Source organism: Ostrinia nubilalis, chromosome 14 (assembly GCF_963855985.1).
Source record: "Ostrinia nubilalis chromosome 14, ilOstNubi1.1, whole genome shotgun sequence".
NCBI lineage: Eukaryota > Metazoa > Arthropoda > Insecta > Lepidoptera > Crambidae > Ostrinia > Ostrinia nubilalis.
The window spans coordinates 11706485-11726187 of NC_087101.1; the positions used below are offsets into that span (position 1 = coordinate 11706485).

The following is a 19703-nucleotide window of genomic DNA, read 5'->3' on the forward strand; positions in this document are numbered from 1 at the left end:
GGTATGTAATTTGAAAACTAAGATAGATTGGATCTTTAAGAAAGTAATTATAGAACAGAGGTGGAATTGTGTAAAGCCATCGTAATCATTTGACAGTTCATAACGTACGATAAAGTCAGATAAACAAAGCGTTTGACAGAATAATCGTACGTTATGAACTGTCAAATGATAACGATTGCTTTACACAATTCCACCTCAGTTTTTAAACTAATAAGGATTTTCTTGCAACATTTACTTGTTATATTAAAGGTAAGTAGCTATCTCACAAAACTCTTGTAAGTAACCTCAAAAACGCCCAATAAATCAAAAGTGGACCGAGGTAAATGGCGACTGAAAAGAAAAACAAAATATTTATAAGCCGGATGAAAAATTGTGTTTTGTTGTGGCGCCCTAAACGGTGTTTCACACTAATGGCCGGAACTAAAGGAAGTGTGACTAACACCTGGTTGACCAAAACTTATCTCCACAATATTCAACCTTATAGCCTGGATTTTAAGGATATTACACGCAATTTTTCTGAAAACTGATTCTGATTTGGTACACAATTTTGGACCATATCGGATTTGTTTAACACACTTTTACCTAAATATTTGATTGTTACAGATTAAAGTTAATTAAATTGATAGGCGAAGAATGGTGACTCATTTGATGCCATTTCACGTAGTAATAGGAAATGAAGCCATTAAAGGGGAAACCCATGACATATGACGAAAGAATTAATATAGGAACCCATATCTTTTGGATTGTCCAGTAAAATACAAATACTCTTTTGACTCTACTTAAAAACTGAGTATTTGTATTAGACGTTAGTGTAAGCATCATCTCATCTTATCTAGATTTATTTATTTATTTAATTAAACAATATTAGATGCCGACTTTTAAACGGTTATAGGGGAATAGGGGCAATAAACCAGAATATAAACAAATGAACTGATCACAGGGAAATCCGAAAAACTACATGCCATTTCCAACCGTATTATTTACATGCATTGATAAGGAATTTGATCACTTTCCAAAACCGCATTGCACCGGTGCGATATCGTTGTTTTTGGTATGTTTTGTTGTCCCGATAGCCTGAAACATTAGCTCAGAAACAAAAGGGGCATATTTGGACCGGCTCCAACTGCAGACGTGTTAGAGTGAAAAACGACGAGTAAGTAGAGATGTAACGTTGTCGAAAGCTTTTTGGGGAAATGAGGGTACTTCTAGAATTGGTAGTACATATTGTATTTGACTAGTAAAATATCTCGAGATACAGGTATATACCTAACTAACATTCGTACTTGACTTCGGTAATTAACAATCAACGAATATAGGTACCAGTTTATATCACCTATTAGCCTTCAGAAGGGTATGTAGAAGTATTGTTTAAGTTTTGATCGTTTAGCGAAATTCGCACGAAGTTCTTGTTTAGTTCGTCCTACAACTTCTGCTACTTAGAGCGCAGTTGAATGTCGGAACTATTATTTAATCGGAGACGCTTCGCTTATAAATCGACAAAATCAACTTCGAAACTTTAGGTTTCGAGTCAATACTACGGATATAACAATGGCGCCCAAACTTTGGTCTCAATAACTCGCAGGACAACTCTATTTAGAGCCAACAGATACCGAACTTGCGCTCTACAGTGAACTGGGAATACCTAGTAAAAAGTACAAATGACTTTAGAAGATAGGTACTTTGTAAAAGTGCTGTTACGAACTTGGTGCAAGTTTCCTGAGACTACCAACATCTTCATTGTGTTTTGGGAATTACATTGGAAGTTTATGCAGGAGAAGGTAATGCAGAATGGATTTTTCCAAGTAAGTTTTCTATGGTAAATCAATTTGGATATGTAGTGTTCTTGCTTAAAACCTTCTCAGCTCATAACGAGTTTAAATGCTGTGCCATTTCAATCAGACGGTGTGTTTCAGCGGCCTTTATTGAATCAATGTTTAATATTTCCTGTTATTCCTCTGTAACATTATTAGCTAGTCAGACCCGTCCATTTAGTCATGTCAAGAAGCATGGCTTGTTAAGCTTAAATTGCTGCTACACGACTACAAAACAGGCACTAGGACTGCTAGTGACAAATTAGTGTTAGAAACAGAGCACTGGGATTACGGAAGACGTATTACAATGTCCAGATAGGTAAGCAATGTAAGCATCTTTCTGTTTTCTTTTATATGTTGGTTGCATTGGCTAAAGTTAGACTTACAAAGCCTAGCCTTTTAAATACCTGCCTACTTACGTGTGGATGTTCCGGTACAAGAGATAAATGAATATGAACTAATTGTTATGTTATAACTTAATAAGTTCACATAAGATTGTGAAAAACGTCAAGGTTTGTCCGTCAAAAAATGTCCAAAAAACCAACTAAGTAAACCATGCAGGTTGTTTTAGTGATGGAACGTATGGTGAAGACTTGTGTACCTAATAATACGATTTAGTATTCTTAATGAATACTGATACGACAGACTATGTAGGTAAATAGTTAATACCTGTCCGCCACATACCTCGGCTCGGTAAAGCTCCAACACGCCACAAAGCGCTAGTCACAGTCAAAGAGTTCTAGTTAAACTACTAGAACAGCTGTTCTGAATAATAAATGTAACACAGCAGGTGTGCTAAATAACTTTAAATCCAGTAATAAAATAAACTTTAAAATGAGGATTCCGGATGTACCTAGCTCCTTTCTACCCGCAACCAAAAAGGGCTAAAGTATCCCCTTTGTGCTAAAAATTGCTTTTTTTAAATGCGCACGTAAACTGACAACGATATACCATCTCATATTCCCATCATCTAGAGATAAAGATGATGATTGATGATGATGATGACCTCATGACTCATCTAAACTGACCCTCAGTTTTCGACAAAAACTTTCGCGTACTTCGTTAGCGGGTTTGCTCCTTTCACTCGCAATCGTCTTAGTGAGATGTTGAAATTTATCAACGTAAGTGAACAATAGGTACTACCTCATTTCAGTAGCAGCTAGCCTGTCTAATACAACATAGAAGTCTCTGGTTTGGTCACAGTACGTTTAGTCTGTGCAACGCGGCAACGGAGTCTTGCGGTTACCTGCGCCACGGCTACGAGAATAGTTTGGCGTAGCTCAGTTTCAGCTGCCCGGTTGTGTGCTTATGCTTTGTTTTGTCTATGCTTTGTTTTAGTCCTGTGCATGACTTGCTTTGTTTGATTTGGATACCTGTATCCTGTATGAGATGGATGCTGCGCTCATTATTTATGGTTAATTTATCTATGGTGCCTATTTTTGCCAGCATTTTGTCTTGCATACAGTGTGTAATTTTCTGATATCTCATGGGTATTTTATTTAATCCATCATACCAATACTTTTTAGATAAACCAGATAATATCTGGTTATTTATATTGATGTTTGACCAAAGGATAATAACTATAAACCTGTAAGTAGCATCTAAGCAATTTGGAGAGCTTAAATTACTATTACAACGAGTATTAACTGTAGTGCTAACATTTCTTGCTTGCTAGTAAGTACTTAAAGGACATCATGTGTCATGAAGCTCGTGATTCCAATCACAGTCAAAATAAGGTAAAGTATAGCTCTACATCTTCTAACGATTTATAGTTAGAGCTTATGGTACAAATCCAATACATCTAATCGTGTACACTATCTTATTACATTACAGAAACGTGTCACAAGCAATCCAGGCAGACTAAAATAAAGCCATACCGAAGTGCGACTACGTCTCCAACCGCCAATAATTGATCAAGCAATATCGCTAATCTGTACCTATCGGCAAAAAGACAACTGCTTGGCGCCAGTGGTTGGCGCGAGTCCAACACCGACTTTATGCCGCAACTGAGGTATCCTCCAGAGTTATACGGCAGCACATCAAGCTTACTCTGTGGCACCTTATTATAGTAGGAATAGATTATATTTTGCAACTATATTCTGATGTGCGGGAAACTTACATGCGGTGCGAATTTTAGCGATAAAAAACATATGGCTGCAGTCATGGGTGTATAAAATGGGTCCTCAAACCGTGTAATGGCACCATAACACGCACACGATTTTTTTTTGTCTGGGAAATTGTTTAGACACGGTTAATCTATTTTCTTGTGAAAATTCAACCATGCGTGTACGGTTGATTGAAACCTTTTGAGAAAGTTTGAAAGCAAAATCTTTATAGGATAAAAATAAGAAAATTAAAAAGAAGAAGAGCCTCCTACATTCTTCAAAGGCGGACGATAAGTAGAAGAAAATTTATTAGACCACTACCAAGTTTTTCAACCAAACAGGCGGAGAATGCATTTACTTAGCATCATTTTTGTGAAATATGTTTTTTAAATAAAATAAGTTTCCTAAATAAACATATCAAGAGATCTGTTAACATTAGGGTACAATAAGAAATCGCTCTCTACCTAACTGAAAACAATATCGCTCGATTAAACAAGTTTCAAGTGTCATACCTAGAACAGCTTTAACATAGCTCATTACGAGTGACAGACAGACGGACAGCCGCCGAATATAGATTAGGAAGACAAAGGAAGCATCGAGAAGTTTCCTGCTAGTTTTTAATACGTGACTTCCTGTCAGAAACTGCGTTATTGCATAATATGAATATGAGATTTAGGAATAAACACATTCTGATGAATATAAACATAAATAGACATGTTAAAAATGCCGTATGTACCTACTTACATCTAAAAAAACATTTATGTCGTAAGAGACACATGCATTGATGATGATGATGTAAGTTAAGTAGGTACCTATTAGATTTTAATCATTATCTACATAATTGTTATACTTACCGTCTAACTTGTATCATTTGGACTCTCTTGAGATCGCAAACTTGACTGTCAATTAAAGTGGATGAATATGAAAAATCAAAACATGGATAGTTACAATGAGGCCAAAATATGGAAAATCATTTTAGAAAATTACTAGGTGAACCTAAATACCTAATACTCGACTCGTACAAGGCAAGATTAGGTTAGGGTTATGGTTCTAACTGTTAAGGTCAGGTTTTTGGTTTTTAATCTTTACTAAAAGTTATTTTTTGAGGAAATCCAAGAAGTAATTATTTTATATTTTGTCAAACCTCTTTAAACATTCAAAAATATGTTTTCGTTCCTAAATACCTAATTAATTCACGAGCGCTAGCAAGACATTGGAATTTATAAAACAGTAGCTTACTTGATCCGGCTCGATTGAACGGAATAATAAACTAAATCATCCTTGATCCCACCCGTAGATGCCTGCATAAATCTTTTCCAAATCATATTACTTATTCTTCAAGACCGCCACAAATCAATCAAATCCAATAGCCAATAGATTATTCCAGAACACTGGTTTCCCGCCAGAAAGATGTTAGGTAGGTAACAGTAAAAAAACTCCAAATAAAAGTCAATTTGCTCAGAAATGCTGACTCGATACATTTACCGAATAAGAACAAAAGCAAAAGCTCTGGTAATTTGTAGCAATCTAGTCTGTCTTTTTATTTACCTACTTTATTTAGGGTTAGGTTCCTTCTCACGATACTACGGATTACTAAGATTTTCTGTGCTACAGTAAGTTGGTACCTAGGTACCTACTAATAATTTGTAGGTACGATAAGATACTTAGCTAATTACTAGGAAATTCGTTGATGATACTGATGCTTATTATGGCATGCTTCTAGTATTTTCCTAAAATTCGAAATAGTCGATTCGTAATTATATGACGATTTTTTCGGATAATAAAGTCATGAAATTGTTTTCATGCTCTTTCTTTGTAATGTTCATTTGTTGGTAAAATGTGACATGGTTCTTTAATGCTATCATAATTATTATTATACCTACTCAATAATTATTCTACTCGTATCCAAAGTAGGTATTAGGTAGGAAGGATAGACATTGCTAACAGAAAATTTATTGTCAGATGCCCTATTTCCTACAGACATTACACGTAATGTATTTCGCCGTTCCTTCAGCGTTTTCGCCGATAGAGGAGAGAAAAAAAATCTATTTTCAGTTCACGAAGAAATAATAAAAAATGTATTAGTGGCACAGATGCGTCCGATGAGACGGGGCAAGTGTGGAAATGTATGTAAATGCGCAATGCGTCATACTACACAGTATACTCATGAATTATGGAGACCTCCAGGGCTACCAGAGCCTGTAGGTAGACTAGACAATGTAGCTTCGAGATCGTAGTCACTTCGCTACGTCTCAGTTATGATTTTTATCGAATCTAAATCAAGGTATAAACAGGCCTATTCATCTCCGCGAGTTTACATCGAAAACAAAACACGCACGATGGCCCACCTACAGGATACTATTCGACAAGGCCTCACATACGAGCGAACATTGACTCACGCACGCGTATTCTTGTGTATGATGGAAGAAAATAATGAAAATGGTGTACTAAATACTGTGCAGTATTTAACTGCCTAAATAATAATAAAAACACAGAATGTAATTTTTTAAGTTGCCTCAAGACACTGAGAGGTAAATAAGTAGTTAATATATTCATGATAATTCATGCTAAATCATGTATTTCCTCCGCCATTTTCCGCAGTTTGGCACCTCACGTCACATCATTTTACCGAAGTCAGCCCTATAGCTTCGGCGCAGTGCCGATCATTGACGTTTGTCAACAAAATGGTGCTTGACTCTTGAGACAGGCTAAATTACACCATATTGTTAATGACATTGAGCATAATTTTTTTTAAATACCTTCGCGAAGTAAAACTTCTGTACGTAGTACTTATTATTATTCTGTGGTATAAATGCTATAATAATGTAGCTAGAATCGCATTTAATTCAAGTTTTCCATTTTGATAATCGTAGGTGGTATACATAGGTATATCAAATAATTTTAAATCACTGAAGATTCTTTAAATGAATGAAACTGTAATTAGTACTTGGGCTAAATATTATGTCTGTAGACTTTGTCTAAAAATGTAGGTATTTTAATATTACAGTAACTAAATTCTGCTGTTTTTGCAAATGTGAGATTCAGGTATTACCTATGCGAGTTGTTGTATAGAGTATAAGCGGTCAACCCAAATTGGCTCTCACTCTTGTTTATAGCCTGGCATCAAATTCATCTTTCCTATCAAATGCATCTTTCCTATCAAATGCATCTTTCCTATCAAATGTTGACAGACAACCCTGTCAATGCAAGCAGAGTTTATGCAGACGACGTCATTACAAACGGCTTTGAGCGCGCCGACGGTTTGATAGGTTTATGGGAAACGTTCATAGTAAACAGTCATTTGTTGTGGTATACTAAAGACGAAATAAAGGAGGTAGAAGATTTTAACTGGATCAAGAGAAATGTGGACAATAAAGCCATAAAGCCTAGATCTATTCAAACTTTTGCAATAACTCGTAACAAGCAATCACCTTATTTTTCTTTTTTTACCCGACGACTGCGCTGAAGGATAATAACCCTATTTACACTCATTTTGTTGATTATTAAAACAATAATCAAAGTATATATGACTGTAAAAGTGATCATGATGACAAATCTTTCGGCTTTTTACACAACAATATTTTATATTATGGTGATAGGGTCAACAATAAATATGGCGATAGGGGAAACAAGGCACCTTAACAACGTTTGATAATAAATGCTTGAAAATGGAGTCAACATAAGTTTACTTGATATGAAATTCCGAAATGAGTGAACACCCTCGGGCATACCCAAACTTGTTCCGACTAATGTGAGCTAGCTGAATGTTCCGAACTGTCAAAGTTCCCTCCAGCGTATTTGGTACACTATGGCTTTTGCAATGAAGCTATTAGGTTCCTGAAAGTTGCCCCGTTTCAGCTCAGGACTGTCTCATTTCCAATCAGGTGTCTGGAATAGAATGCATTTGTTTATGGCCGACGAAGAAAAGTTCTTAAATGGAAACCATTTGATAAAAAGCGCTCCAAAGGGTTAGTAGGTATTGTTGACTGGCTCATAATCGTATACTTAAGCAAAATTTATAATTTGTGAATCCGAGTAGGTCGAGAGTTTATGTACCAATTCAGAGATACTTTATAAACTAAGTAGAATCTGTTTCCTCAGTTATTAGATTTTATGACAATGATGACCAAATCCATTGCATTTATCACCACCCATAAAACATCATTTCCAAATTCTGCCGTTCGTGCTTATGTGGTCAAAATATTCCGAATGTTCCATTAAAAGGTATAACGAGAAATAAGCGATGAAAAACTTTACCGACGGAAAAATAATGACCATTCTAACCCAGGAAGTTTAATCCTGCTTTGAGCCAAGTTATGTTCTAAGTTTCGCTTTTTGCCTTTCGTACTCATAGTCCACAGTCCACAGTCCACACGATCCCGGCCATCCGTCTGGGAGGTTAATGCACCGTGACTCACTACGCAACCCGCCACATCGATTCTGTTCGCCAGTTTACCTAAAATCGCACCTAAGACGGGGTACAGTCGGAGTCAAATAGTTCCCAAACACACCCAAAGTGTGTTTGGGAACTATTTGACACCCAAAGTGACCAAGAAAGACAGACACAACCTTATTTCATACGTAACAAAAACGTGTGCGAACTTTTTGGCTACTTTGGGTGTCACGAACTATTTGACGCTGACTGTACGAGTATAAGCAGAATACTATTCCTGACTTATGACTCAAAATGTAGGGTGATAGATGACCGCCTACGGTAAGTTATTATGAGTATATGAGTAACGTTACAAGAAAGATAAAAAGGTAGTGTAACATGTGGTGAGACGCAATAAGCGCTGAAGTGTAATTCCTGATTGGGCATCACGAACTTTCTAAATCATTTCTGACAAACGAGAGAGACGCGTTTCCAGCGAAACTCAGTGCCGTCCGATCAAGTGATCAATTGATCAATGAAGCTGATTGGTAAGAGCTGGAAGTAATCAATCCAATACAGTTTTCTTTTTAATTTGTCCTCGCGTTAATTACGTTACAGAAAATGAATGATTAAAGACTTGCTTTTTAACTAAAACGTTAGTATATGAAAACGTTTCAAAGCTTACCACAGAAAAGAAGCTTTACCTATATTTGGTAATATAAAATGAGCCCAAGACATTCTTTAAAAGTTCTATTAAAGGTGAAAACTTTAACGAAGCTGTATAACAACGTACTCTGACCTCACAATTAACTTTGTAGACAAGTGTTTCTAAAACAGTCTCTATTGTTTTCACGACACATTTTCAGAGCTGTGCTAAATTAAAACGTCATCTCATGGCTGTAAAGGTCATGGATATAGCACAATCAAAATCTAATCTTCCAAAAATTTTACCGTTTTATTACGTAAAACCTTCTAGTTATATGTATTTTCTTTAGAAATGCAGATAATATTTTAGAGGGAGATTTTATGGTAAGAGAAACATGTGGTAATTAAGAATATCCATCCACATTCAAGGCTACTTTTAATGAACAACTTGCAAGGTAGCCCATATTTTCCAGATCAAAGGCTTACATGTGTAAGATGGCATGTATTATTGTATGTTATTCCGAGTTTAACAAGCTAAACATGTCGTGCATGGCAATTAGGCAACAGGACTAGCGTGTTTCGTGCTTAGTACGTTTACAAATACCTAATTAACTTTACAAAGGAGTGCCTGGCAACTTAGTAATGAACACCGTCAAAAATGCATAGAGCTGAACCTGAAACAAATCTGTTGGAAGGTAGGGGTCAGGATAACCTGGATAATGCAAAAAAGTGTCATTAAACGTAGACATTGCTAGTTTGTGTCGGTAAGAGGGCCTATTAATCTTGGATGAAACTACGATTTATGTTTGTTGCTTGAACTAAATAGATGACAGAAAAATAATGATTCAATAGACTCAAGGTAATGTAAGATCAGGAGAAGATAGACAAAAACATTATGAAAATATTGTAGAAATGTCTGCTAGTTTCAGTTCGATAACTGCTAGCCACCAAACAGAATATTTAAGTTCATTATTAATTCAGCAGTAATTTTATCGACCTATATCGTTTCGACGCTATCATAGCATATTAAAGGGATCCGAAAACTCGTCGTTCATTAAAAATTTAACTAGCCACGTGACCTCTCTTTTGTAGGGCACGCTAAAAGAACGAAATCCAAAGATGGCGGGAAACGCATGGCGCATGCGTACGAGGAACAGCTGGCTCCTGCCAGCCATGTTGGAATTTGTATTTTCAAGTATCATTCGATTTTTGAATTCACGAATCAAATATTCCTGAATTTCATTTGTTTTTGTTTAATAAACGACTAATGTACGAGAAAACCAAAGTCAGTACGAGTAAAAGGGGTTGAAAATGATACTATCCATAGAGTAAATACTCAAGGTTAACAAAGAGGTGGCGCCACTGTTGACAGAGCTGTCAAAATTACTACGAAACACGAGTAGAGGCACCTTTTGAGCTTTACACAAAGAAACCCTTTAAATGTTGAATGAAAAACATTAAGGATCCATTTAAAAATCGTGACAATCGTGGAAAATAATTTGAAGGCACTTTTATTTCTGAAAATATTCAAGGCAGAACGTAATTTTGACCAAGAATATAAAACGGAATTAAATTAACAATGTTATCGGCAATACGGAGCCTTAGGTCACTAAACTTAATTAATATACACTTTTAATCTGATCTCGTGTTAAAGAAGTTAATAAATAAGGCTATAGGAATAATTGCGTGTGAATGTAACATTGCAGCCGCGATTTATAGCCGCGTTCTTTGTTTTTTGTTTTCTAATTACCTAATAAAACATTATCTACAAGTTAGAACATAAAATAGTAAACATGCACAAACTTTATGCCTTTTTGGGGTATAAGAAATACGGCACTACTAGGTCTTAAGTATGTAGAAAGTACTACCTTTCGAATACATTTTCAGTATTTTTACAGACCAGGCTGGTTTTGATAAGCTTATTGTAGCTTTCATATTCCTTTTCAGCTTGAGACTACGATGTTTTAGAATGTAATTGAAAGGAAACTACATACCTATATCATGAAACTTGAAAGTCAACATGCACGAGGGATTCATAAACATAACTGGATGATTTTTTATAAATGAAAGCGCATGGTCGATCTTTTCTTAAGTCTCCTCTAAATGTTATTCACTAATGGGGCTACACTTCATCCAACTCTAGAAAGACAGATATTAGAGAAGGCTAAGATCCTACTGCCTCCTGACATCTGATGGACCTGGTCGATTAACCTCCAATAGTCTTAGAGTAGGTACTCACGGGTGGCTGCTATGAGTTCGTCGGATCTGCCTTCTTCAAGGCCTGGCTCCTCTTCTCCGCGAACTCAGCACTCAATCTATGCGCCTTCAAAGTGTTAGGCTTCGACATAGTACCACTATCACTAACCCAAAATCACACAAATGCCAATTGACTTACGAAAATAAACACTATAGCTTACACTTAAAGCTTACAAAATATTCGTTGTAACACTATAATGATATCACAAAACGCTCTCTGTATAAAGCGATGCTCTCTTATCTAGAACACAAATAAATTAATAAATAGCTCCTATTGATCAAAGTATCACTTGTGTGGCAGGTCCGAGGTCTGTTTTCTATGATGAACGCGGTTTTTTAACTGTTACACACTAGGGTTTTAGTTTTTATGTTTACAGACGGATTTGGGTTACTTTTTGTTTTATATTTTACAGTTTATTCGAGGAGAAATTGTTATGTATATACAGGTAGCGAGCTGAAGTTGGTACGCATAGCTTGGGTGACTGCTGTGAAGTTGCAGCCGGCCGTACGCATGCGTGGAAGGGTGAATTAAGAAGGGCGAACTTGCCTATTGTCGGCGACCAGACGTGTGATGGAAAAAATCGTATAAAACTAACAAAAAGGTCAATCGTTTGTATTACAATGCGGTAGGGTCGAGGTTTGTTTGTAAAGGAGTCCTTTTGATCAAGGACCTTTGTACTTTTGTACCTGAGGGCCATAATCCAGAGGCTATTATGTCATCGTTCTGGTAAAACACGATAAACGTGTGACTGTTGCTTAATTTTATCTTTACATGGAGCAGTACAGATTTCACACTATCTCCATAAAGGACTTTGGTACAAAGAGTCGTGAGATATGTACATAATATAAACCTCGTTCTGATTTTGGGAAATCTTAGGCATAGTACTTCGTCTAGGTACTCATAAGTAGGTTTAAGTAAGCGTAATCGCTGACTGTAATAATGTTTTAAAAAATTTCAAAGACGATCTAGCGTATCTCATGCCTATAAATATCCACAAACGTTTTCCTATGAAAAAACTGAAATACCATTATTCCTTGGGTATTATAGTTGTATTACGCCTTGTCCATAATTGTTTGGAAAAGAAACAAAATTGAAAACGTTTCTCTTTGCTAAGTTCATTGTATCTTCCAAATAACGCAGAGTTAGTTAGAAGCTCGCCTGAACAGCAAACAGGCTAATACCAATCAGCTTAGTTTAGCAAAACAAGCAAAAAATCCGGAATGAGTCATAATCCTGCAATTGAGAAAATCGATAGAGGCATCCCGAGCGGTGCACTTGTGTGCACTGCTCTCGTACGACTGAGGAGCGATAGCAAACAAAGTTATTAAACGGTTATTAAAAAACATGATTTTATTTGCTCAAAATGTTTATCTACCTCTCTCGGAGAATCTGATGGAGTTCTGATAGCTGAATATAGAGCTTATGAAAATTACCCAATAGGCCACTTTGATATTTAGACTGGCTATGTGTTTTCATACAACTGGGTTAAATGTAGCAATCTTTTTAATTAGATCTAGAAAACTGCGTTAATCTTTTAGAAACAAAGGCATTACAAAATTACTTTTTACCGTGTCCTTTGTAAAGTGCTTAAGATAGCCTTTTAGCCAGATTTAGATAGAAGATAACTTAGGTAGACTAAGTAAGCAGGTAATTAAGGGATTGTGAATATTTATTTTCACGCAGTTTTTGGGGAAAGCAATTAAAATCTTTGGGCTTATTTCGTTTCTGTGCCACAAACACAAACGAATTATAATTAGCTTCACACAAATCGCACGATCAGCTTGTCGAACCAACTGATCTTTAAAACTTATTTTCGTAAATTCTAATGATTATTTTGCTATCGCTACACCCACCCCATAATTTCGATCCCCATCTCAGTTGTCAGCGTGTATTCTAACAAATGTTCCCAAATGAGGGTGCTTTATGACCCCTCTGACGCCGCGAAAACGTTACTGGCCGAATTTGAATGGCGGGGCTTTGATGTAATTTAAATGAAATGGTGCCATTTTTCATTTTTTTCATTTTTATGCTAACACAAAAATATACTTTAGAATTATGTATTACCATTTTCATCAATTTAAATGTTAAAATCTGAAAATAAATATTTTCAGAGTTTACCTATTCAAAACATTGTTATTTATAACAATTGTTTAGGTACTTAGCGGTTAGAAAGGTGAGACTCAGTTTAATGCTGAACTTTTCTTGAAAAACGCAGTTTTCAGGCTTAGATTAGTGTTAATTACTTACCCAATCATTGCAACTGAGTATAATTTTGCAATTTCTGCATAGGTAATCTTGCACTGAATAATAAATGAACACAATTTTGAAAAACGGATATCTCTACTGAATAGTGATACCTAAATTGTTAAGAAATAAAATATTGTAAAAATGTATAAGTAAAGCTCACTGAATTATCATAAACACTAGCTCTACCACCTATACAAAACTAGTACCGCCATCTATGGAGGGGTTGCATCAACGTGATTACAGTTTCAGTCGCGTTTTTACGCTAAAAGTTCGTATACTATCAAACTGATACTGGAACTACATTATTATATCAGTGTTATTTAATATTAAGCTTGTTATAGTCTTAAGACTTCATTGTTTGTTTTATAATTAACAACTACGAGATGCACCACAGCGCCAATCAAACTTTAACTAAAATCCTAACTACGGTTATATCTCATATCGTACGAATCGTTTTATTGGACCCTTGCATTGTTAAGTATGTATCTGTCCATATATCATTACTCTCCACCCCATACAGACTGCAAGAGAACAGTAATTAAAATGCCCTAACGATGTTATTAAAGCCGTTTTAATGCACTGAACTGTAATCCACTGCCGACCGTACTTAATTAATTAGATGGCTTATTAATTAATTTATTGGGAAACTTTAAATGCGTATTGCGACGGAAAGCCACTGCATAATTTAATAATTAGTCTTGAATATTGATATCGGTAAAATATATGGGGTTTCTGGCGATGATTTTCTTGACTGTAAAATATGAATATTTTTGTAATAAATTTTGTAAAAATAATACTTTATTAATAGTAGCGTTCTTCTAAGACTTCAGAGAGCAGTGCTATCCATTAAACTTTGAACCTTTTTCATTTATAATAAGATCGAAAAGCAATGAAATCTTTTAACATACTGTGCCCTAAAGGTTAAGTAATGTTTACGAGTCATGCCAAAAAGTACCTTTAGTAATTGTATAGTTTCATTTCTAAAACTAATGGACCCATGTATTTGACGACGGTATGTTCAGAGACCTCCAGATTATTAATGGTTCGTTTTTGCTGACCTCTCTGACTTGCACAATACAGGCCCTATTCAGCGTGAGGAGGCTTTTGTGAAAAACAGCTTTCGCGAAAAACAAGTTTGGGATTACTCAGGGTACGTGATTGGGGTCGATGATTTTTGAAAATCACTTTTATTTACAGTGTTTTGATTTTCCTCTTTTTTAGAACCATGCAATTCATGTCAATGTAGTTAAGTGTTTCTTTTATAAAGATTCACTTAATCAAATATAAAAAACAGTGATTTAAATAGTGTTATTCTGGAAGAAATTAATACATGTACGAGTAACATTACAAAATTATAATACCTAGTGTCTGCCTGAAACGAAAAAGATGTAAGAAAAATTTATACTAAAAATGAAATTACCTTATCTTCCGCTTCTTCGGCTCGGCCTTCTGCCTCCAGAACCCGTTGCTCGAGCTCTGAGAGCTGGAACAAAGAAAAACAACATAATTTAGTATAGTAATACTAGAAACTAAACTTAGATTTAAAACGGGACTGGCAGCGCCATCTCTAGCTTACTCAGTACAAAAAGTTGTATCGCTGAAAAGTACAGTGTAGAGTCTACGCGGACCATTTTCCGCGTGCTCGCGCGAGTATTTAATTCAGCAACCACCCAACAGATGGCGTTGTCACGACGCGCATACTTTATTGAACCACGTGGTTACTTTGCAGGGGTAGCTAACTATAGGCACTGTTGTATATCGAGCTATTTATCAGAGAGGCTGTAGCCTGTAGAAAAGGTATTATTGTTATGTAAGAGAGAGTATTCGTGCGGTTTCTGAGGCGCGGGGAGGCGAATCGGTTCGTGAAAGGGTGTATGCTACTTGCAAATGTTATAGCTGTGATATATGTGCGTGAAAACAGGACTTAGATTGTATTGAAGGTTTATTTCTGTGAGGCGCCGGGATTATTTTCGCCTTTCGTAGCCCTTATGAGTTGTAACTTTAGGGAGGTTTTTATTTGTTAGCTTTGAAATGAAACAAATTAATTGGCAGTAAACATACTTTGTACTTAATTTCTTCATCCATGATTTAATACAACGGGGTGAATGAGTCATTTCAATAATTTCAGAGTGTGGTATATTGTGCTGTCATTTCATTTTCCCCAACGTAGATTCTCTACTAAAATTATGACTCTACCTATTGCTGAAAACTGCATCAAAATCTGTTGCGTAGTTTAAAAGAGCTACTAGCGTACAGACAGCAGATGACTTTATTTTATTTTTACTATTTTAACCATTTTATGAACTATTGTTTTCTTTAATTTCTTGACATATCTTTTGAAAATACTTAAGTTGTAAGTAAAAATTAATATTACCATTCATTTGTCTTTATATCCTCAAGCCTAAGCCATGAGCTTGAACAGTCGTACCGTCAGTTTATTGAATTGTGCCTCGCATGGCGGCTCAAAATTCGTTCCATTTAAAATACACAAAGCGAATCTTTCAAGACGGAGTAAAACGTTGTATTTGATTTATTGCATATCCGACGTTCTCCTTTGACATCCGACGCTGAATTTCTATACGGGTAATGTAAAATACACAAAGCTTTGCTTCGTTCGTTAGTGGAAAGATGGAAGAGAAATGTAGAATGTAGAGATATTGCATTTTTGTTTTCCAATTGCTTTAAAGTTGGATACGTGACACTAACATTGTAGAGTCGACAGCACATCAGACAACGTAATGGTCGCAAACTATTACAACTAGATACATAAGATGATACCTTGATGTGCATTGGTCCGTAGTATGTAGCTATTCCGTCCCAACTTATTTTTTATTGTGATTATCAACTGACAATTTCATGAATTTTTTACGGGTACTGCACTCTATAGATCATCATCATCAAGTAATTTTGTCTCCATTGAAGGAGCAAGATTCTCACAAACCCAGAGGCATAGGATATCACACTGGCCAGATGGATTGAGGAGTCCTGATGTTCGTATTATTTGCCCCTTAGTCGCATTTTACAACATTCATACACGAAGATCTGTAGCGGTCCTATTTGAACACGGCTGAATTCTACAAAAAATATAAAATAACAAAACCATTGAACTTTTCCAGAGGCCGTATCCTATGTAACTCGACCGTTAAAAGTCCAACAAAAAGCTGGGGAATGTAACAGATCTCGTTTCAAACGAAAAAATGTGTTTGAGAACGTTGAGATTTTTATTTAACCCCTTTAGTCGAATTGCGAAGATGCCTTTAAGGCTGATAAGCCGAGATACTGGGACCCTTGTGTTGGATACCGACCAAGTGTAAGAGTATACAAATACTAGCTTTCCGCCCGCGGCTTTGCCCGCGTGGAATTTTGTCAGTCACAGAAAAAGTTTATCGCGCGCGTCCCTGTTTCAAAAACCGTCCTTGATCCTATGTCCTTTCCCAGGACTCAACTATCTCTATGCCAAATTTCATCATAATCGGTTCAGTGGTTTTGGCGTGAAAGAGAGACAGACAGAGTTACTTTCGATGTATAAGAAAATTGCTGTGAAACATGGGGTTGTTCACCAACATTCAATTGACGTACTTATAATGAGCTGCCAAAACGCAATTTACCTATATCTAAGATTAGAATACGAATAGAAAGCTGTCGAATCATTTATTGGTCATCTTAATAACTAGAATTCAAGGCAAAGAAAAATCTGGGTATTCTTTTCAGGGCTATTCTAAGCTTTCGAGTTAATGGTCTCAACTACCGAATTATTTGGGTAAATGATTAGTGTGTTGAAAATAAAATCGAATAAGTAGGCCAATTTTAATTTCTGCCACAAATATTACCTGATTCAAAATTGAACTATGTTTACGGGGTTTTAGCTACATGCTTTATAAAATGATCTTGTGGACAGTAAAATAACAAGACAGATTCTTCATTAGCCCAAGATTAGGTACCTATAGTGGGCAATTTCATTAACCCCAGACGGATCACAGTGCATCGACCGCGATTGTATCCTGAGCAATCAATTAACGGGTTGATAGAGCCCTCAAAGGGAACGTCAATACGAGATACCTACGTAATTATGATGCCTATCTCATCTTACGGACCACGTCGATACGGGGATTTCGCTTTGAAGGGTTAAGTTTAATACCGTCAAACATTTTGAAATAAGCTCTACAACATCTTTAATAAACAATTTTGAGATACTAAAACATATTCATAATATTAGTTTATTAGCGCCAGACAAACATCAAATGTATCTATAAAAGGGTCTTTATGATAATTTTGGTGATTATAAAAAAAACTTAAAAAACTGATTTAATTTTTGCAAGTTTATAAGCTTTTAAAAAGCACTTCTACATAAGCCATAGGAGGAAACAAAATCTGTGCTTAGTAATAGAACCATTCTGATAACTATAATAGGTAATTTCTTTCATAACATACAATAATGGACAATATCATAGACGTGACTATCGCAATGTTATGTAGTTAGAAAATAATCACCTCATTTGAAGAATTTCTGCTATCGTATTTAATATGCAAATAATAAACTAAGAAGAGATCTAGAGCCCTAATAAATCTATAACGTTTACGAGCTGCTAGACTAGGCGTCGCACGTGACTTCGCCCTTCACATATCACCGCCAAATCGTCCTGATGGCACCAAGCAACACCACATAACAAGACCTCTTTAAGACATTCAGTTGAGACATTTTCCTTGCCAGTTGAAGGGTCTTTTTATATTGGACACATGCGTTGACAACTCCAATTGCTTTGATCCTCGAAGGACTTACAATCCTTTAGGTTTTGTTACAACTTGAGAGCTCATGTTACATCGGTCGGTGTATTTACAGCATCAACATTTGGGTCAGTGACAATTTTCGAGTGTGATGGCACTTTTATTGATATTTGGTTTAGCGAATGTTGTAACGTTTACTGCTTTATTACGAGCTGGTTAGAGTTATCTTTTACTTGCATGCGTAGGTTATTAATTTACAGATTCAAACGTAAACTTAATCTCGTTGCAAAGCCTTTTAATTGCTGAAATCTAATTAAAGCCCGATTCGACTAAACTTTTATCCGAGAATAACTCCTGGTATAACTGGCACATTGACAGTTTCAATATGCGTATGGGAAATGTGTCAAAACTGACGATTTATTCTGAGATTAATATTTACTCTTGTTTGGTCGAATCCACCCTTAATGGAATATTTTATTTATGTCAGGGATTAATTTCCTTAAAATCGAGATATTGTATAGGGAAATTAGGATGAGCATGACGACAGAGGCAGTTTATTAGGTCACTGGGACGGAGTGAACTTTGACGTCACATTACAATTTTATCCTCCTTAACATAAGATTAAAAGGTTGCTGCTGAATTTTACGCAGTGTTTGTTGTTTTTTGGTAACCAATTAAAAAGAAATGACTTATTATTGTGGCAACAGGATAAGGAAGTAATTGTACGTGTTTATTTTGGTAGTCCAACAACATAATCATACAAAACATAGATAACCATCTAGGTATACTGCCAGGCTACATAGACTTGTTTTAATACAAGAAATAGTATGTAAGGAGGCAATTAAATGTAATTTCAATTTTACCGTGTAATAAAATAGTAGCTAATTGAAGTGCAATACATTAAAATCTACTTAAAAATAATTTCTCACTTCCCTTGAATAGCACTTTCAACACGACATCAAAGCTCTATCTTGTAACGAAAGCTCAAAGTTCTTTGAGGCTTCTAACTTCCTTTGACAGAACTTATGCCCGAGTGAAGCTTCCATCGGCGGGCAGCTTAAATCTTTGCTCGCTGGTGCATCAAATCATAAGATACAGTCCACCAAAAGCTGTATCCCATTTTACGTCTTCCTTCTTTCATATTAGGACTGTATTGAAGTGAGGCAGATTGTATGTGTTGCGATACAAAATATATGAAAAGCAAATATTTGGATGGCGTCGAGTGCATGCACCAGACGTTTGATTTATCTTGAAAGGTTTTGAACTGGATTGTATTGGTTTAAGATTTAAAATAACTCAGAATTCAAAGATTTTAGTTTACGTGTTTTGAATTTGTGTAAAATATAAACCTTTTGATCTGCAAGAACTGTGACTACTTTACATGTACACTTAACTTCAGGGTGTAACCATCGAAGGTTATCTAAGTATTTTAAGATAAGTAGGTAAATCCAAATCTATTACCAGACAGAATGTTATGTAAATAACGCATTTAATCCTAAGTAAGATACTGAAATGTGAAGTAAAACACAGTGAAATACAAA

At 35.8% G+C, this 19703-nt stretch overlaps 1 protein-coding gene across 1 annotated transcript in view; it reads right to left on the bottom strand.

Moving 5' to 3' along the window:
* Nucleotides 1-19703, bottom strand: part of LOC135078176 (uncharacterized protein CG43867-like) — a 409623-nt gene that overhangs the window by 59896 nt on the left and 330024 nt on the right. The window contains exon 5 of the mRNA XM_063972763.1: nt 14858-14920. Coding sequence (XP_063828833.1) covers nt 14858-14920 — 63 coding nt within the window. The remainder of the gene's footprint in view (nt 1-14857; nt 14921-19703) is intronic.